Below are 22118 nucleotides of genomic sequence, written 5' to 3'. Positions count from 1 at the left end.
GGAATTATAAGCATTAAGGTAATTTATTTTTTTTCTTTATTTTGTTTGTAATTTACATAATATTTGTCAATGTTTTTTTATATATATTTAACTAACTAATATTGTGTATTTTTTGAAGGATCATTTGTTGTGAATTGTTGAGAATTTTTTATTTTTGAAGAGGAATTTATTTTGAGCACAAGGTATATACTAAACTCTATTTAGTTACATTTTTATTGTGGATTTAATTTGTGATATGGATTGTGTTGTTTGGATGAATTAAAAAGAAAAATTGTAGACTTTTTATATGTTTATTCTTAATGTGATAATGTTTTAGTATATTGTATGGTGTTGAATAATAATTATTTGTGACTATAGTGTATGTTTTAGTTGTAGTTTTAGTAATATGTTGTAATTAAAGAATATATATAACAATTTCGAAATAAATAAATAGTGTGATTATTTGTTGTGCATAGTAGATATTAATGTTTTAGGTGTATTGTATGGTGTTGAATAATAATTATTTGTGAATTTTTGTGTATGTTTTAGTGTATGTTTTAGTAATATGTTGTAATTAAAGAATATATAACAATTTCGAAATAAATAAATAGTGTGATTATTTGTTGTGCATAGTAGATATTATTTACTAATTGGAGGACTATATGCAATATATATAGTATATTTGAATAGTTACCATAGTTATAAGTTATAATATTATTTACAACTATTATCTATATAATTAGTTAAATATAGATATAATAAATATTTTATATTACTAAGTGTCAATTATAAGGCATAATTATATAGTAAGAATTAAAATTCTATTTAGTAAAATTATCAATAATATATAAGTATCTATATTATATATATAACAATTATAAAAATTGTTCGTTATAAAATAATAATTCCTAAAAATCTAATAGCTCAATAATAACAAATATTTTATCTAATAATATATTGTATAGAGTTATTAGTATCAATCCCTAATAATAATTTCTAAGTAATTATAAATAGTATTAAAGAAGGAATAATAAGAAACAGATAAGTAATTATAATAATTATTATTATTAATATAATATATATTATAACATTTTTGGCAATAATAGTAATAATTATATAATAACTGATAACAATTAAGTGTTATCAATATATAGTATAACTAATAATTATAATCTAATTTACTAGTTATTTATTAAATAGGAAATAAATAAGTCTCTTATATGTTATTTTATTATATATAATAACATATAAAATTTCTAAGTATTATCAAGAATTTATAATAGTGATTATAAACTTTAATATAGTAGTGTTATATATTATATAGCTAACAATAAGTATAATCTGTTATTAGGAATTATATAAGTCTAATAATAATTTTTAAGTGTTATCAATCATTAATAATATAAATGTTATTAATACATAATGTTAATTCAAACAATGTGTACTAATTTATTTATAGACTTTTTTGTTAGATATTGTATAACATTGCATAAATAACCTTAGACCCGTTTGGGAATTAGTGTACATTTAGGTGTACATTAATTCCTGAATTGTCCAGTGTGGACAGTTTGAGATTATATTATCTGTATTGCACATAAACGTTATTCCTACTTTGAATGTTTAGTATGAAGTTTCGGAATCTTCCTCATTTGTTCTTCGGGTATACTGTTTTTAGGGTCATAATCCCTATATGTGAACATGTATACTTGGAGAACTATGGGGAAGTGCTGCCGAAATTTCTACTAACATTCAAAGTAGTAGAGTGACGGGACTTATGCAATATGGAGAATATAATCTCGAATGGGATAGGACCAACTACCTTGAGAAAGAGTACTTTGAACATGATGTATCATGACATGCATGTGTATTTAACTCTTATACGTGTTACTAAAAATTAGATGTTTTTAGAAATGGATAAAAGTTGGATGTGTCTACGCGATAGACTTGGAAAAGATTACATACCCTATGCGTGTGGAGTAAGGGCCTTCATTGATTTTGCAAAGGCCTCTGCTGATAGTCGTGGTTACATTAAGTGTCCATGTCGAGGTTGTAAAAATTTCTATGCGATAGGATTGGATGAAGCTGAAAGTCATATATTTGTGAACGGTATGGATTTGGGGTATACTCGATGGGTACTGTATGGTGAGCCGTATGCAGAATCAGCGGATGACTTATTCAGTCAGCGGGAAAATTTGCGGCACGTGGATGATGATTATGAGCGAAATGAGATGGAGGAGATGTTGAGTGACATTGGAGCTGGGATGTTTATGGATGAGGATGACGACAATGGCTCAAGTGGGCGACGGAATGATTCAGATAATTTTCCAGAAATGTGGGAAGATGCAAAGCGCGAGCTTTATCCAGGTTGTACAAAACATTCTAAAATGTCATTTATTGTGCGGTTGCTTCACATAAAGTCATTGTGTGGAATGTCAACCAAAGCAATTAACATGGTATTAGACTTATTTAACGAAGTGCTTCCCGAAGGATCTGCATTGCCAAAGAACTTTTATGAAGCGAATCAGTTGAGAAAGGGATTAGGGTTTGAGTATAAGTCCATACATGCATGCAAGAATGATTGTGTTTTATTTTGGAATGAGAACGAGGAGAAACAAGCATGTCCTGTATGTGGAGAGTCGAGGTGGAAGGATAAGAAAAACGTGCCAGTTAAAGTATTGCGATATTTCCCATTGAAACCCCAGTTGCAAAGATTATACATGTGTAAGAAAATAGCTCACGATATGAAGTGACATAAAGAGAAAAGAGTTCAAAATGATGGATTTATGAGGCACACTGCTGACTCACTTGCGTGGCAATCTTTCGATAATCAGTATCCAGAGTTTGGGATAGAAGCAAGGAACGTGCGCCTCGGACTCACAACTGATGGATTCAACCCTTTTGGAAATATGAGTACAAGTTATAGCACTTGGCCTGTAGTGTTGATTCCGTACAACCTTCCACCATGGAGGTGCATGAAGGCGCCCAACTTTTTGTTAACTTTGCTTATCCCCGGCCCGAGATCACCTGGGAATGACATTGACGTATATTTGCAGCCGTTGATTGAAGAGTTGAAAGAGTTATGGGAAGCAAGCGTCAGAACTTATGATGCATCCACATCAGCAACTTTTCAGATGCATGCTGCGGTAATGTGGACGATAAATGACTTTCCGGCATATGGGAATCTTTCCGGTTGGAGTACTAAAGGAAAGTTAGCGTGTCCGACGTGTAATAAAGAAACTACTAGTGAGTGGTTAAAATATTCTCAAAAGTTGTGTTTCATGGGTCATCGACGTTATCTACCAACAAATCATGCATGGAGAACAGAATCCACTAAGTTTGATGGACGAGTAGAAGATAGAATTGCGCACCATGAATTGTCTGGGGAAGAGATCCTGGAACAATTGGTACATGTGGCAGTGAACAATTTTGGCAAAGGTCGGGGAAAGAACAAGAGAAAACGAGGCGTAGCAAAATTGAATTGGACAAAGCGTAGTATTTTTTTGAGTTCCCGTATTGGTCGTCTTGCATGTTGCAACATAGTTTGGATGTAATGCATATTGAGAAGAATATTTGTGATAATATACTCGGTACATTGATGAGCATCAATAAAAAGATGAAAGATACGATTAAGACAAGGAAAGATCTTGAGAGAATGGGAATTAAACATAATTTGCATTTACAAGTGGAAGGTGAGAGGGTGGTCATGCCGCATGCATGTTTTACAATGACAAGGGAGGAGAGGATGGACTTCTGCAAATGGTTGCAAGGTGTGAAGTTGCCAGATGGTTATGCTTCAAATATCAGTAGATGCGTAAGCCATGATGACTGGAAAATTGGTGGATTGAAAAGTCATGACTGTCACGTATTTTTGCAGAAGTTATTACCGGTGGGAATTCGTGGGAAGCTAACATCTGCTGTACGTGTTGCCATAACTGAACTGTGTATGTTTTTTAAGAATTTGTGTGCTCGGGTAGTGAATCGAGATATGCTGCAGAAACTAGAAGAAGACATTGCTACTATACTATGTAAATTTGAGCAAATCTTTTCACCGTCATTTTTTGATGTCATGGTCCATTTAGCAATACATTTACCCCGGGAGATCATGTTGGGTGGACCGGTACAGTTCCGTTGGATGTATCCAGTTCAAAGATATTTAGGTCGACTGAAGCGCACTGTTGGGAATAAAGCCAGAGCTGAGGGTTCAATAGCAGAGGCCTATATACACGATGAATGGTTAACATTTTGCTCTTTATATCTTCGTGGTGTTGAGACACGATTTATTCGTCAAGAACGAAATGCTGATCTTGCTGCTCCGCCTCCTCGTGAGCTATCAGTGTTTTCTCAGAATGTCCGACCTTTGGGTGCACAAACGGGTTACGATTTACTTGGTATAGAGTTGGGTAAAGTTCGGTGGTACGTGCTAAATAATTGTCAGGAGATTGATCACTATCTCAGGTATGTCGTTGTACAAGGTTTAAATAATTCTAAAGATAATGAGGAATTTCTTTAACTATTGTTATGTAAAATAATATGATAAATTATACTATACAGTGAGCACATGGACAAACTTAAGATGAAAGGCGTCGAGAATATAGTGGCAAGACACGAGTCAGAATTTTCTGGATGGTTTGAACAATGTGTATGAACTAAACTCTATAATATATGTTACATGATGAAAGTTTTAACTCTAGCTAATATTTAATAAATGACATTAATTAAATTGTTAGATATTGGAACAACGTGCTCGTGATCCCAGATCAGTATCTTTTGAATTGTATGCATTGGCCCGTGGTCCATCAAACAGAGCACTTCGATACACTGCATGCACAGTTTGAGGTTATAGATTCCATACTCTGGACCGTGAACGTAATAGAAAAACTCAAAACTGTGGTGTCTTGGTCGAGGGGAGTCATGGAACAGATGATATTGATTATTATGGTGTCATTCGTGATATTATCGGATTGAAATATCTGGGTGGGTCTATAACATATGTCTTTAAATGTGATTGGTGGGATCTAGGCGGTGGTCGGGATTCGATATATAGGGATAATCATTTTACGAGTGTCAATACTGCATCTAAATGGTACGAAGATGATCCATTCGTACTGGCTTGTCAAGCTACTCAAATCTATTTCTTGATTGATCCAATGAAAAGTGCTGATGAAGATAGTGGAGAGAAAACTTGGTGAGTTGTACAAAAATTTGTCCCTCGAAATATATATGAAGTAGGAACGAGTGCAGATTACGATAATAGTGGAGATGAAGATGACACTCCAAATGTAGAGGCCTACCAGGAAGATGGAGGAGGGGGTATTAACTTATTTGTTGACCTCGGTGCACTCGAGTTGCTCCCCTTATGTAGAGATGACGTCCCACTCATCCATCTCGACCCGTCTTCATTAAATTATCATTCAATTGAAGAAAGTGAGAAAAGTACAGAAGAAGAGTCAGAAGAAGAAGACGAACAAGAATCTGAGGGGGAAGTGGATAAGGATGACGAAGAATAACTTGATGATGATGAAGAAGATGTTATACAGAAGGATTCTGAAACAAACATGGAAAATACATCCGAAGATGAAGACTAAAAGTACTAAAAAGTTTATTCATATACAGCCATTATAGAATTTTATAATAAATATAAATTTATTCTAATAATATTTTTTTGTTATATATAATCATTTCCAAGTATGCCGCCAAAAAGACAAATGAGAAATGTGCCTCCTCCACCGAGTCCAAGTCCTGAACCCATTGAGGACTCCCCACCTGAGGAGTCCGTTCTCGAAGATGAAGTTAACATTACAGAGAACGATGCACAGTCGACACCTACCAGTAAGGAATGTTTACGTTAATACTATATATAATCAAGAGGTTTGTTTCAATAAATAATATATATAACCTTCAAAATTATACTATCATCTATTAGTTGATGCATCTGCTCGTCGCGGTCGTGGCTATACACGCGGCATCTCACTTGAGAAAAATCGAAGGCATGGTAAACTGAAAATCACAATTCCTGATAATTCCACTGGAGGAGTGAATGATAGTGCAACAGCGCTTTCCTCCTATATTGGCACAGTAGTTCGAGTTTACGCTCCATTTTATGTGCGCTCCTGGAGAGATGTGCCGAATGAGATTAAGCAACACATTCGGAGTCGTGTGCTGGTGAGTTTACTTATTATATCATTTTTTTCACCTACATTAGTTTATCATATTTTTAACGTAATTAATTGATAATTAGGATGAATTTGACCTCGACTTTAGTCGTAGCGAGGATTTGAGAACTGTGAATGAGTTAATGGCTACACTATTCCGACGTCACAAGGGACGATGTCACGACCATTTCAAGAAATTTGAGACGTTTGAAGAGGCTGCATAGTGCCCTTTCCAGCAGATGAAATTAGACGACTGGATAAAGTGTTGTAATCTTTTTGCCTCTCCAGAATATCAGGTATTCTAGATTTATTTTCTATAATTATTTACATTTATATTTGTTGTTTATATTATATGTATGTACATATATTACAATTAACGGTGGGAATTATTTTTGTAGCACTTAAGTTATACAAATGCAAATAATAGATCTGCTCTGACTATTCACCATCGTGCTGGTTCAAGATCATTCCATCGTCTTGCTGAAAAAATGGTAATTAATAAACGTAATAATTCATATTTTTTCTTATTATTCTTTTATAGAAGTACTAACACTGTCTTTTTCAAATTTCTAATGTCGTTTTCTTAGAAACGTGATGATCCTAAAAACTTTTCCCTTATTCATGTCTATGCTGCTGCTCACACTAATGAGCATAGTGAGTGGATGGATCTTGCAGCTGCAATTAATTATGTAAGCGGTGTTCCTTTTGTTAAATAAATTATGTAACATGTGATTAAATTATTTTTTATTTGTATTTCTTTTAATATGTTACTTAAAATGTGTTTTGATCTTTCAAACTACAGGGAAAAATGATGGAGATGCAGTCAGCTTCTGGGGAATCCTCTCCTAGTGACTTGGACATTTTTTCACAAGTGCTTGGGCCCAACTCTAGTATGCAAGAGGTTTGGGACGATCTTTCAAGCATTCCGGTTCATCTTCCTCAACCTCATCGACATCACAAATTAATAATCTTACCAAAGATTTAGAAGCTGCACGACGCGAGAATGAGTATATGAGGTCTAGATAGCAAGAGTTGGAGTCCCTCTTAGAGAGACAGTCTTATTTAGAGACGCGTTTGCAGGACCAACAAAGAGACCAGGAGGAAAGAATCCGTAATGAGGTCTAAGAGCAAGTGCAGCGGGAGATGATGCTGCAAATGGAGCGTGTTATGTCATTGCAACAGAATCGTGCTGGGCGAGGAAAGAAAAAGAAATGAATTTTATTTGTGTATTACGTTTTTAACATATAATTTGAAAATAGTTTCAAACAATGTTGGTTGTGAAATATGTACTGTAATATGAAACAATTGGTTTGTTTATTAAGTGGATGAGTTTAGCATTTCTGATATGTACGTTTGAATGTAAATAAAATACGTTTCAACAGTATTACACGTTCGAAAATACGTTCGAACATAACCATACGAAATAGTAACAAAACGTTCGAACGTTTAAACCCAGGTTAAAAATACGTTCAAATGTCAAACAAGTATAACGTTCCAAACATCCGAACGTACACTTTACGTTCGAACCCTACTCTCTTAACATTCGAATTAACGTCCGAACGTTATGATACAAACGTTCGGACATTATTTCATTTTCGTTGGATTCGAGATTCGAACGTAACGTTCGCACGTACAAACGTTCGAACGTTTACATTATACGTCCGAACTATAATCAACAAACGTTACCTTTTCTCGTTCGGATGTCAGCTCGTCTTTTTTACGTTCGAACATAATATTTTACGTTCGAACGTAATTTTCTGTGACAGATTCTAACCGTCACAGAAAATGATACGTTCGAACATTATTTCAAACGGCACTTCCCCAACCGTCACTAAAAATATTTTTAGTGACGCTTGTATAGTAAACTGTCACCAAATGTAATCCGTGACGCACATTACGTGACAGTGGTGGTGACGGTCAGAAACCGTCACCAAATATATTTCGTGACGTTTTTTCCATTTCTTGTGACAGTTTCATCTGTCACTAAAACCTATTTTTGTTGTAGTGACTATGAGTACCTGCTGGTGACTATAGTATAACTCATGTTGAAACTATTTTGTCTGCAGACTCGTTCTCAATGCATTGGTAACATAATATCATAACATATACACCCACCAGCCTTAAGTTTCATAACATTTCACTTCATTCCGTTGTTCTTTAAAAAGAACTCATTCGAAGCCCGTTGGCTATTCTTCATCAACCCCAAGGTTACCACTCATTCTTACATGCTCTAGAGTGGATAAAGGAATTCCACTATGATAATATCCCATCCTAGCCTTTGGAGTCATGACAAAAATTATTTTTTATGCTATATTTGAAAAATGTAGTTCATGACATGTCCATGTGTAGCAAACTTTCGTGCAAAAATGACATTTATATGCAATATGTTAAAAATGATGAAAATATTACATGTCATGTATTTATGTACTCAATGTATCATATAACATGATATTTTATGCTCAAAATGTCAATTATGACATAAATATGACATTTATCAATAAATCATAAATAACTTATCAACGCAGTTATAAGTCAACTTACAAACTTTATGAGTTTGAAAGATCGTAGCAACTGAAATCAAATTCATGTTAAGTTAGGATTTGTGCTACTATGGGAAGATTTTCATAATCAAAAGGCTTCAAAAATGGGTATTTGCAAAAATAACCCTAAACTCTAAAAAATTGCCACTAAGGTCCTAAATTTTTCACTATTTGTAAACAAATTTCAAATTTAACCAAATTTTATGGATCTCATATTTTTCATATTCTAAAACCATCTATACCCTTAAAATTTTAAATTCAAAGTGGAACTATTTCAAATATACCCAATCCGTGGCATGCACCTAGTATCACTTAAGTGTGTTTTCAACTATTGATCCATACGAATGTATGGTTATGCAGTTTTCATTAATTACAAATAATCACTATAGTCCTTAATGACATGATAAAAGCAAATTCTTGGGTGAACAAGTTCATTCCAACACTTAATCATGGCTAAAAACCTTAATCCTCTTTAATCATCAATTAATCAAGCATGATGCTCTTAACCTAAATCACAAAGGCATGCTTTCATAATTCACCAAAAACATGTGTTGTGATACCCCGTTTTTACGTGTATTTTCACTGAAGGAGTATTTTAATTTAATTAATATATTAGTTCTTTTATTTTAATTTATTGTATTTTAATTGGTTTTATTTTAGTTTGATGTGGTGTTTAATTTATTTTAGTCGTTTTATGGTTTTTAAAATTGTTTTCGTCGGATCAGTTTTTGGACTCCGGAGGTGAGGATTAGACCTCATTTCTTTTCTCCATCTTTTCTTTTCTCTTTTTCTTTTTCCATTTTCCTTTTGTCTTTCTCTTTTTCTTCTTTTCTTCTTTCTTTCTTTTCTTTCTTCTTCTTTTTCCTCTCCTTCCCGCGCACGCAGCGTCCTCTCTCTCCCTCTCTCTGTCGCCGGTTGCTTCAGCTGCCCAGAATCGTTGCTCGCCGGTGACATGGCCGACACCGCCCCCATCGGTCGACTTCCCTCTGGCCGGCGCACCTCCCCACCAAAAATCAGCCCCTCACGTGCCGCTGTTAGCCACCTAGAGCCCATCTAAGCCGCAAGGCTTTTGGCCTTTTTCGGCGCCGTCGCTCCACCTCCAGCCACCATCTTTTCACCACTTCATCACCTACCTCTTGCCGTCCTAACCCACCCATTTCCGGCCCCGATCCGTTGCCGGAGTAGCTCCCACGAGGTCAACTCCGATATCTTATAGCGCTGTAAGTATTTTTCCAAACTCTATTTTAGATTTAAATATATTTTTGCTCTTACAATAAATTATTTGACTGGTTGGTTAATTCCGGATTGAGTCCGAGGAGTCGGGGGTCGGATGGATTGAGGCCGGAGTTGTTTGGTTTTGTTGATATTGTGATTGGTTGATTAAATTGTTTCTTGAGGCATGCATTGCATGGTGCATTCATGTGCATGTTTTAAATTGAGAAAACATTGGCTATATTTGCGTAAATGGATTTTCGAGTGCGTGTGTATCACGACTCCAAGCCGGGATGGGGTATTATCTCGGTGAAGCTCCTCTGGTCACTCGGGAGTGGATAATACTGAGTGACATCCCCTGGATTGTCGCTGGGCGATGACTGGATTGCACGATACGGTAACGCTGTCGTGTCGACTCCGTGGTTCCTAGGGTGGCGGGGACTAGAAGATGGCCTGGTCCAAGTAAGCGCTGGGCGCAAGAACTGGGCATCGCTCGTTTAGGTGTCACACGAGTAGTCGTTACCTGCGGTGTGACACAAGAGCCAGAGTGTGTGGATGACCCCTAGGAGAGATCATGATGCATGCAATAATTGGATCGGGTTTTTGGATATTGGATACGGGCCATTTTCTGGGAAAATGGCGAGGTTATGTTTGAGGCTTTGTGATCCATTTTCTGGGAAAATGGTGGTTTCTTGATTTAGGCAATTATCTGGGATAATGGCAAGGATTGGTTTTAAAGGTTATGTTTTAGGCCAAAATGGGATTTTGGTGTGCGTGGAAAAATGTAGTTTTATGGGATATGTGCATTTGCATTCTTTCATGCATATTGTTTGAGTTTAATATGTTTTTATCTTGTGGCGTTTGGATCTTTACTTACCTGCGGCACCATTTTTGGTACCGTAGATTTTGATGCAGAGGTCGAGGAGGACGAGGAGGCGGCTCCGCCGGAGTATTGATTTGGAGTTTATGCCTTGTAGTTTGGTTTGAAACGATATTTGTGGCTTGTAATATTTTCTTATGTATGTTTTGAATGAGTTTGTATTAAACATAGAAAAATTCTGGTACTTAGTTACAACACTTTATTTATTCGCTGCGTGTTTTTGTTGTACACTTGTTGCATGCACACACACTTGGCACTTGGCGATAGGGTGGTGACCCGTGTTGTCATCATCCCGACGTCTCGATTTCCACGTATTCGTACGTGGGATTTGGGGGCGTCACATGTATTTTCATTCTTATGCCAATCACAAGGCTTTCTAAATGCTCATTAATCAACCCTAGGTGATGTAAATAAAAACTTCATGCCTCAATCTTAACTTAATTAAAAATGATGCATGCTTGATGATCAACAGAAGGTATAATTAAAACCTATCATGCATGATTCTAATCTCAAAGTAAAACCTTCAATGATCATTCTAAGACATTAATAAATCATATAAAAATATGCTAAGGCATGCCATAGCCAAAATTTCCACTTAAAATAATTCAAACACTTAATCCATTCTTAATGAACCCAGTTTTGAATCAAACATGGTAACCTTTTCTAAATTCAACTATAATTCATTCCAACACTTGAAAACAAAGCTTGAAATGTAAAATAAGATCTACGTTAAGAAAACTTACAATTTTTATGGCCCACTCAAGCTTCCAACATAAGAAAACAAAGAACACTCAAACAGTCACACCTTTGCATTTCTCTCTAAACTTAGGAGAAAGAAGGCTCTCAATTCTCAAGAGGAGCTTGGAGATTAGGAAAGGAGGAAATGAGGGAGTGGAGGGGCATTTTTTAGGCACCAATGGGGGAAGGGACGTTGACCTAAGTTTAAGGGGATTGAGTGAAGTGGGCAGTGACGCAAGGAGGTGAGATTTTAGCTTGCATGCATCATCTTGTGTCACTTGTGCAGAGTGAATAGTACCATAAAACCACCATGATTTTCATCAAGCAACGTGCTACAATGACACTAAGGGTGCTATTCAGGTCTTGGTGCAGAAGGAAGGAAGGAAAGGAAAAAAAAAAAAAAAAAAAACCCAATCATGTAGCTTATAGGTTCAAGGGTGGCACCTTTGGACAGTTTTGATAATGGCCTTGACTCATCCTCTTATCCTCTCTTCATGGCTGATTGGTGCAGGTCATGAGTCACTCTTGGAAGGGTTTTCAGGTGAGGAAATGGTGCTTGATTGACTGCCAAGTGATCATGAAATGGGAGCTCAAAAGAAATGGGTGAAGGGAAGTGGGTTGCCGAGTGAGGGTGGCTTGATGCCATCTGCTTGGTGCCTTTTTTGTGTGGGAAAAACTGGTCAAATGCTCGTGATGACCATGAGCGTGTCTTGGGGATTGGGTGGTGATGGAGGTGGTGTGTGGTGGTGGCTCAGCTATGGGCAGAAGTGGGGCTGAAACTTAACCAACCTAGTTTCCATCCAACTAGTTCTTAGGGTGCAATCGGTTTGGGGTTTTGGTTTGGTTCTTGAAACCAATTTAATCTAAAGTTTGGTCTGGTTCTAAAGGGATCATATGAGGTGATTACAAACCATAGTTCCCTTGAGAAAAAGGCACAAAAAGATTGGGCTAGGGGTAATTCAGTCCATTGCACACAAAGACACACATGAGTGCCTATTTTTGTAGTTTTTGGGTTTTGCTATGTCATTACTCTTAATAACATATGTGGAGGTTTATCTAGGGTTCTAATATGATCTAAAAATGATGTAATTGAATAATGAAACAAGAAAATTTTAGATCAGAAAGGCTAAAAAGATTAATAAAGAAAATTAAGCTCTAAAATATGGTTTAAAAATTACTAATCATGGGTAAATTGATTAGTAGTCTTAACCCAATTTCAAAACCTAATTTGAGTCCTAATAATCACTTAGGGTATAATATGGGTTTGAGAAAACCCATGGTATGGTGTAGTGGCCTTCAAATTGAATAGTGAATAGAAGCAAAACCAGGCTTGGGCCTTGTTGGGCTTAAGAGGGCCATGAGTATAAGTGGAGGGTTTATGGACTTTGGGTTTGAGTGGATGGGAGGCCTTGTTTTCAGATTTTTAAGAGATTATGAGAGGCCTCAAGATCTACAAAGATGGGGCTTGAAAGGCTTACGTCAACATAATTGGGCCATGGGTCAATCCTAAACCAAGTTAGGCCCAAAAGGTCTTATGCCTTCCTCATACTTGGGCCAACCCTTGCCAAGGCTATCGTACCAAGACTTGTGCTGCTATGAGGCTTGATTTAAGGCTTCTAAGTCTTGTCCTATTAACATTATAAAGTTCTAAGGGACTCAATAGAATTACTAATGGGCTTGCTTCTCTTAGCCTTCATGCTTAATAATTAATGACACCAAGTACCATAGTTTAAATAAATCTAACCATCTTCAATGAAATAAATAAATAAAATAAAATAAAATAATAATATAGTAACAGTAATAAAATATTTAAAGCCACAATCATAAGCTTAAGCTAAGGACGTTTAAGGATTAATCCTAATGCTTAATTAGGCAAGGTGTTACACCTCTCTTCCTTAAAACAAGATTTCGTCCTTGAATCGGGGTAATAGTAAAAAGTAAGACCTACATCAAACAAAAGTAAGTGTGACTTACCACTATGCTAGAGCTCAAGGCTTGATGGGGGTTTCTCATTGCCATCCTTTTACATCTTGTCTTGAGTGTGATAATAAAACTCATTCTCCTCTGAATCGTAGAAAGTGTTAACTCTCTCCTCGTGGAACCTCCACTGCCTAAACTCCTCGCTCTCAAGCTAGGGATCTCCCTCCTCACGGATACAAATGCTTCACGAAGAAGAGTGAAAAAGATTTGATGTGTCGAGGGGAATAGGGTTAGGATATAGTGGCTCCTGCTTGACCTGACCCTGCTTGGCTGCCTGGCTCGAGTCATGCTGATCTAGCATAATTAAGAGAGTCAATCTAATATGGCATCTAAGCCATCTGGTCCTAGTCTCTCCCATCCATCGAATAGGTTCATAAGGCTGACGCTCCTCATATGGCAGTGCTCTCCTCATACGGATGTTACCTCTCCCATCATGGTTGAGGATGTGAGTCTTATGGTACTTCAACCTCTCTTGTTGAGTCCAAGGTCTAGTCGTCTCCATCACTGCTCGGCTCTCAGTCTCTGAAGTCGATTGGGGGTCATATAAGTCCGACGGGCGATCCTACCATTACTGGCCATGGTGCAGCTAAAAACGATAAGAAAGAATGCAGGTCACATGGCAAAATAATAATGGATGCCATGTGTGCATGAATGGATGTGAATGCCATGATGTGATGTCAAATAATTTACAAGCCAAACAAATAGGGGTATTTGTTTCTCATATCTGCTTCCTTTTCCCACATAACCTCTTCAATATCGTGATTCCGCCATAAAACCTTAACCAATGGAATTTTTGGATCTCGTAGTTCCTTATCCTTCCAGTCTATAATCTAAATTGGGATTTCCTCATAGGTCAAGTTGGGTTGTTGTAAAATATCCTTTGTGGCTACAACTGTCAGTGTTTGTCCCTCGAAGCTCTTTTATAGGGATGATATGTGGAATACGTTGTGAATTTCTTGGAATTTAGTGGGAAGATCTAGTCTATAGGCGACTGCTCCTACCCTTTCCAATATCTTATAGGGTCCCACATATCTCATACTTAACTTCACCTTCTTCCTGAACCGAAAAACTCGTTCCATAGGCGACACTTTGAGGTAGACCCAATTGCCGACTTCAAACTCAAAGTTCCTCCTTCGATGTTCGGCATATCTTTTTTGTCTGTCTTGGGCAACAATCATCCTTGTCCTTATTATTTGGATTTGATCCTTCATCTCTTGAAGAATCTCTGTACTGTAAATTTTTCCTTCTCCTACTTCATCCCAATATAGGGGAGACCTGCATTTCCTTCCGTATAGAGCTTCATAAGGCGCTATTTGAATGGTGGCCTGGAAGCTATTATTGTATGCAAACTCAATTAATGGCAAAAGTTTCTCCCAACCATCATTTTCTTACAAGACACATGCCCTTATCATGTCTTCTAAAGCCTGAATTGTTCTCTCATTTTGTCCATCAGTCTGAGGGTGATAGGCACCACTGAGTCTCAACTTGGTGCCCAAAACATCTTGAAGGCCTTGCCCAAAAGGAGAGGTAAAACGTGTATCTCTATCTGATAAAGTCGTTTTTGGAACTTCATGTAGTCATACTATTTCTAAAACAAACAACTGAGTTAACTTTTCCATAGGGTCGGTATTTTTCACCAGCAAAAAGTGAGCACTTTTGTTAGGCGATCGATCAGGACTCAAATAGAGTTGTTTCATCTTGAAGTTTTTGGTAGTCTGACTACAAATTCTATGGATATGTCTTCCCATTTCCATTCTGGAATTGGAAGTAGTTGAAATTCACCAGTAGGACTCTTGTATTCTACCTTTACTACTTCGCAGACAGCGGTTTGCGCACTTATTAACATATTCTGCCACATCCTTCTTCAAGCTTTCCCACCCAAAAATGTTGCTTTAGATCCCAATATATCCTAGTATAATGTCGATAGTTGGTTGAAGATGATCAAGTCGGCTTCCATCAATCTCTCTCCCAAGGTTAATGGTCAATTTTTCTATACGTAGGTATAGGTGATCATGCTTCTATTAGGAATTGACACTACTAAAGCTTAAGGTAATGTCTGAGTTGGCAAGTTACACGTGCGTGCAAACTTAGTGGACAGAAAAGACCCACAGCGCTGGAGTCAAACAAAGTGCAAGCCGTGTATTCGTATAACGTGATTTTACCTAAGGTGTAATAAACTACTAAGTACTAAGCAGCTATTCAAAAAGCTAATTTCTAAAGAGGGATATTTAAGGAAAAATACCAATGATGATTTCCGTCTCCTCATCTTTGGTTTTCTCCTCGCTTATCTCTCCAGGGGTGATGGTGTACACACGAGCTTGGACAGGCAGCCTCTAATTGGATTGGTTGTTAGGAGCATTCCTTCCACCTTGTGCATTTTGAGGGCCCTCCTGAATCATGTTTCCTGACAAACCGTATCGGAAACATACTCCTAAGCCTACCCAACATTCTTCATCGTGATTCTTTCCACCTTTTTAAGAGTAGCAGGTGGAGCTGGCATAATGCCCTTGCCCTTGTAGGCTCCTTGTATAATCCTTCTCTTGATATTATTTCCTCCTACAGAGAAGGAAGAAGTCCTCTTTCGCTCAAGATTAATCTGGGTTGCCACACTTCATTTTATCGCTTCTGTTATTGCAGCCACACTAACCAACTCTTGGAAGTTGTTGATGTGGAACCCAGCCATGTAACTCTGAATTCAGGGTTGTAGGCCTCCTTAAAACTTATGGGCCTGCATCTTTTTAGTGGTGATGATCATATGTGGAGTGAACCTTCCCAACTCTATGAATTTCACCGCTTATTGCTCGACTGAGAGATTACCTTGTATGAGAGTGGCAAGCTCTTGAGCTTTCTGGGTCTTCATTGACTTGGGGAAGAATCGGTTGTCAAAATCCTCCTTGAACCTATCCCAGGTCAAAGCAGCAATATGTTGGGAATTTGGACCTTCCAAATTCACCCCCCTAGGATCTACCTTTTGCAGGCATAACAAGAAAAATAGAGAAATAATAACAACACAAGAAATTTACGTGGAAACTCCAAAACAGGAGAAAAACCACCAGACCCAAAGAAGAAAATACACTATGTGAAAAATTATTACAATCACATAATTTCTCTCCTCACCCCAAACACACCCACAAAGCTTTCACCACTAGAAAAACTCTAACTCACACCTCTTCCCATTTTACAAAAATGGACAACAGAAGAATTTAACTAGAGTCAAAAGTTACTAGCTAAGCATTTGACTGGTGCACTTAACCATGAGGCCAAACCTCATTTTTATAGACTTGAGGATTTGCTCCTCCTTCACTTCCCACCCATGTGGGACTTAAGTTAAAGGAGCAAAATAGTCAACACAATATTGCCTATCCCAGGTCAAATCAGCAAATACACGTCGCAGCAACACAAAGAGCTTCCAATATTTGGATTACAACCAATGCATAATCAAAGGGCAGGTACCAATATCTATGAAGAAATTGTAGCCCAGCAATCACCCGCTTCTACCATAGTACACAACAGATTTCAGAATGGCACTTGAAGACATAGCAACCTGAAGACATCTTATCATATTGGTTGGTTCTTGTGTTGGCTTGAGAAATCAAAATGAATCGACATTCATTCATTGAAAATGGAACTTGGGGTTTACCCTATGCGGAAGTTTTTTTGAAGGAATGCAATAAAAGGTCTATCTTAAAAATATATTTAGAATCTAGCAGCTATAAGATCATCTGTCCCATTTTGTTTCCTTCTCAATTGATCGACGTCATGCAACAGCCTCACATGGTCGAGCAAATCACACATAAAAATGATCAGAAAGAGCTCAATGAAAACCATAAACTGAGAGACAAAGCTGAAACTTTTTTTTTTCCCCCTTTCGTTGAACAAGAAATTCGGTAAAAGTTTGATTAAATTGGTAATAATATAGAAAAACTCATGGAGTTGTATCGTTTAGAATCATGGAGTATTTCACTAAGTTGGATACTGTTACATCAATAAAGCATGATGTTTTTCATGAATTTGGTTTTCACGAGATAGTGAGAATCGCGTGGTAAACAACAAAATATGTTTGAGAACCCTTCTCCAAGTGTCTTTGTGTGTGTGTGTCTGTGTTATGTATCCATCGAAATTATACAAGTCATAAATAGGCATGCAATGCCAGCATTATAAAACAGACATGCCAACGTATTCATTTCAGGGGGCCACAATTGGTTCTGATTACATATTCAACATCATATACTTAAACGCAATATAAAAGAAGAATAAGAATTAGAAATATACAACAAAAAAATATAGTAGCATTTGAACTCATTTAGGGGTGGGATTTGGCATGGTGGTAATAGGGAAAGGAGGCAATCGGAGAACAGCTTCCTCTGTCTCCATTGGGTCTGATCTGAGTATCTACCAAAAAATTAAAATTAAAATCAATGAGAAGTTATCCATATATAAATTCCTCCATCTCCATCTAGTCTGATCCGAACTACTTTGGATATTGCTATAGTTGTTCTTGCTGGTGTTGGTCAGGGACAAAGCCAGGATTATAATTTTGGAGGGTCTAACATAAATAGAGTAAAAATATAAGAAAAACAAATTCAAAATTTCATTCTTCCAATAATTTTCAAAATTTAGTATAGACTTGTCATATATATGTTGCAATTAAAAGAAAAATGAGTCTATACTTTGGAAAGGAGTTATGTATGAATTAATAAGAGAAATATAAGTGAAGAATAAACTAAGTTTTGAGTTTTCTAAATAATGTATAACAGTAAATTATATTAAAAGATTTTAAGTAGTACATGAATTACGTACATACATACTGTGTATGCACCAACCATTGATTTTTTTCTTGAAATTTATTTCATTTAGTTAATTATAGATTTTAAAAGAGATCTAATATATTATCAAATAAATATAGCTTACTAAATTGCTTGTTAATAAGACTAATTCCTTAGGTAAAGCTTGGAACCAAATGAAGCTAATTTCCGCCATAAATCAATTATTTTTGGACAATTATATATCTTTTATTGGTGATCATCGTCTGCTCGGCCCAACAAACACATTGCTAATGACACATATGTAAACTATGCAACTCTCCTATTAATACTATTAAAAAATAAAGGAATAGATACTCCCAAAAATCCTGTAATGAAGCCAAGCACCGTGCTAATATGAAGCCATCGAAATCCAAGTCCATCTTTGTCCTTTTGAATGTCGTTGTTGTTACCAATAATAGAGGCACACTCATGGGGAAGAGGGGCACCACAAAGTTGAGGATTGCCTTCATATGCAGAGGCGTCAAAGCTCTGGAGTTGAGTGCCTAAAGGTATAGCTCCATGGAGATTATTGTTTGCAACACTAAACTGATGCAAGAAATGCAACCTTGATAGCGATGCTGGTATTTCGCCAAACAATTGGTTTCCAGATAGATCAAGTCTTTCTAAGTTTGTAAGCTCTGATATTTGGTCTGGAATGTTGCCTATGAAGTTGTTATGGCTAAAATTCAATCCATGAAGCTGCTTCAATCGACCGATCTCAATGGGAATGTTGCCACTAAGATTGTTGTTTGCAACGGATATCCATGGTCCCAAGTTGGAGAGGGAACTGAACTCAAGAAAGGTACCATTCACTGTGGCAAAAATGGATAAAATCAAAGAACTATCGTCTATGGGAGCCTGGTCTGATACTAACGTTGGCAATGCACAAATTTCTTTTGGGAATTCACCTGAAATCAGATTATCAGATAAGTTTAAACGAAAGAGCCTCGGAAGAGTCGACAACCAACCAGGAATTGAGCCTGTGATACGATTGAAGCTTAGACCCAAGACTTGTAAGTTCTTAAGCTTAGATAGCCATGTGGGTATTTGACCAGTCAACTTACAATGAGTAAGACCCAAATATTCGAGACTTTTGAATCCATCGAAACCAACTATGCTGTCATCTGTTGGAATGGCCTCGTTCAGAAAATTTCCAGTAAGGAGGAGTACGTTGAGAGTCTTGCAATGTGCCAGAATCTTGACTGCTCCTGTGATGTTGGTTAATGTGTTGTAACTGAGTGAAAGGAAAACTAAGAACTTCAATTGAACAATCTCTGGTCGAATTTGTCCTCCGAGTTTGTTACTAGCAAGTCGGATTGCTCTTAGGAACTTGCATGAAAAAAGGCTCACTGGCAAAGTGCCAGTAAACTCATTTTTCCAAAGGTCGAGTATAGTAAGTTGATGAAGAGTAGAAAAGTTTAGGGTGGAGATATCTCCACCAAAGAAATTGTGGCGTAAATTCAAGGTCACGAGATTTGTGCAATTCATTAGAGATGGCGGCAGAGCACCCGTTAAGAAGTTTGTATAGAGGAGTAGATGCTTCAATTTGGAGAGCTTTCCCATATCCATTGGTAGCTTTCCACTCAATTCATTGTCATATAACTCAAGGTTGATGAGTTTGGTAAGGTTCACAATGCTATTGCTGATGGATCCTGAAATGTTATTAGAAGGTAAGGAGATTTCTTCTAATTCTGATGCACCGTAGAGATCTTCTGGAAGAAATCCTGAGAGAAAGTTAAAACCTGCTCTGAAAACCTCTAGTCTGGAACATTCCTCTAGTCCCTTGGGAATTTCTCCATTATGATTATTGGAAGAAAAATCAAGGAGTCGGACAAAGGGGGAGTTGATGCAAAGAGAGGAAGGAATAGGACCTGTGAAACTATTGTGGCTGACATTGAGCTTGGTCAAATTCCAAGCTTGTTGGAGGAGCCAATATTGGATCAACCCATTGAAGTCATTGCTAGAAAGGTCAACTATTTGAATCGAGGAAGGCAACCCATTTGATGAACCATTCGATGCAAACTGGAGTGATATATCTCCATTTAGTTGGTTGTAGCTCAAATCAAGGACCTCAAGTTGATTTAAGGATGAAAAGATTCCAGTTGGGAGGGGACCTGAAAATGAATTGTGAGAGAGGTTGAAATGAGAGAGACGTGTGAGGTTTCCAAGAAGGGGAGACAGTCTCCCTCTGAGACCTTTAAAAGGTAACCAAATATGGGTGACTCGAGCTGAATGATCACAAGAAATACCTTCCCAATGACAGCAATCAAGGGAATTAGACCAATTTAAACGTGGAGATGATGTATCGAAGGGTAAGGACAAGAGACAGTCGCGGTCTATCTGGTTGCATGCATGATTAATACAGAAAATGCCAATGAGAAACAAGTTGAAGAGGAGATCACGAGCAGCCATGGATTAATTGGTTCCTGTTTGATTTGTCACAACGAGAAGAAAGCCTGGTTCTTTTTAGCCTTTTCGTCGACCAAATTAAGGATTTATATAAAGAACAAAGTCCAAGAAGGAAGCATAGAAAAATGAATTTGGTCATGTGCATCTCTTTGTAACTACTCAGAAATTGGAAGTATCTCTACCCTAAAGTTCTGCTAGCTGTAGAAGTTGACTACGAATATAAACAGTCATAGAAGAAAGGATAGAAAAATGAATTACGTGATCATGTGCATGCTTTGCTCTCTCTCTCTCTCTCTCTCTCTCTCTCTCTCTCTCTCTCTCTCTCTCTCTCTCTCTCTCTCTCTCATATATAAATAGATCTTTGTCCTTATCTTTCATCGTCTTTCATATGACTTCATTAATAAATAAGTGGCTGATGAACAAGACTTCTGTGCAGAACGTCTTGTGAACGTTGTTCAATTTTTAGCGGATTTTTTATTGTGTTTAGTACGAACTTGAACCTTTACTTTAAACATGCTTACTTGTACAAGTTTCCTTAAATCAATTTCACCCCACCAACTCAGAACAAATTGTCTACGGAATACAATGAAGCCCAGAGAAGATTTTTCGTAATTTGCAGATTGCGTTATGCCTTAATAAAATCATATATATTGGAATACCAAGATTTTCACATTCTCGAAAATCTTAGGGGTGGCAAATCTTGTTTTCAAATTGTGTCAAGTCATAAACATTCGGCTATATAAATAAACTTGAACCCGATCCGTTAAACTAAATGTGTCAGACTTTCAAACCATAATCCAACTCATTTAGATAACAGGTCGTGTTGTGTTACTATTGTTTTGACCTGTTTAATAATTAATTAGAAATAGGTCAACATAATATGACTCAATATTTAAACTCGTTTAATGTAATTTGGCTGAACTAACAAACATAAACTATTTGACCTTATTAACATAATTTCATATAAAAGTTAAAATCAATATTTATTAACAACCACAATATCTTAAAAAAATACGGCCACCTACTAACAAAAAATATATCTATTTTGCAAATTTAACATATAATAAAAATAATATTACAAACTTTACACTAATAAATATGAGTATAAGTCTAAAATTACAATCTCAAGAATAAAACATAACCATACTAAAAAATACCAATACTATTACAACTCAACAATAAGAAAATTGTAATTTTGAAATAGTCAACTCATTTTGATCTAGATCCATTAACATCAAATCTAAACTTGTTAATTTTATATCGTGTTCATCATGTTAGATTCACAGGTCGTGTCACATATTGTCACTTATAGTATCTCAAGACCACTAATACAGAACATGCATGATAACAATGGAAGCACAACACTTCAAAGAAAGAAAAATGTATATTTATTTCCGATTGGGCATGTCCTTATCAGATATCG

At 36.7% G+C, this 22118-nt stretch overlaps 1 protein-coding gene across 1 annotated transcript; it reads right to left on the bottom strand.

Annotated features, from left to right (window-relative positions):
- Window positions 1–17780: 17780 nt before the first annotated feature.
- On the bottom strand, window positions 17781–20698 carry LOC122293840 (receptor-like protein 2). The gene is made up of 2 exons (XM_043102289.1): window positions 18602–20698; window positions 17781–17873 (listed from the first exon to the last, which is right to left on the bottom strand). Exons 1-2 carry the CDS (start codon window positions 20696–20698, stop codon window positions 17781–17783), a joined length of 2190 nt encoding a protein of 729 aa, XP_042958223.1.
- Window positions 20699–22118: the final 1420 nt, after the last annotated feature.

Source organism: Carya illinoinensis, chromosome 14, assembly GCF_018687715.1.
Source record: "Carya illinoinensis cultivar Pawnee chromosome 14, C.illinoinensisPawnee_v1, whole genome shotgun sequence".
NCBI classification, from domain to species: Eukaryota; Viridiplantae; Streptophyta; class Magnoliopsida; order Fagales; family Juglandaceae; genus Carya; species Carya illinoinensis.
The sequence above is the reverse complement of the archived record's forward strand: the minus strand, read 5'-3'. Positions and strand labels throughout refer to the sequence as shown.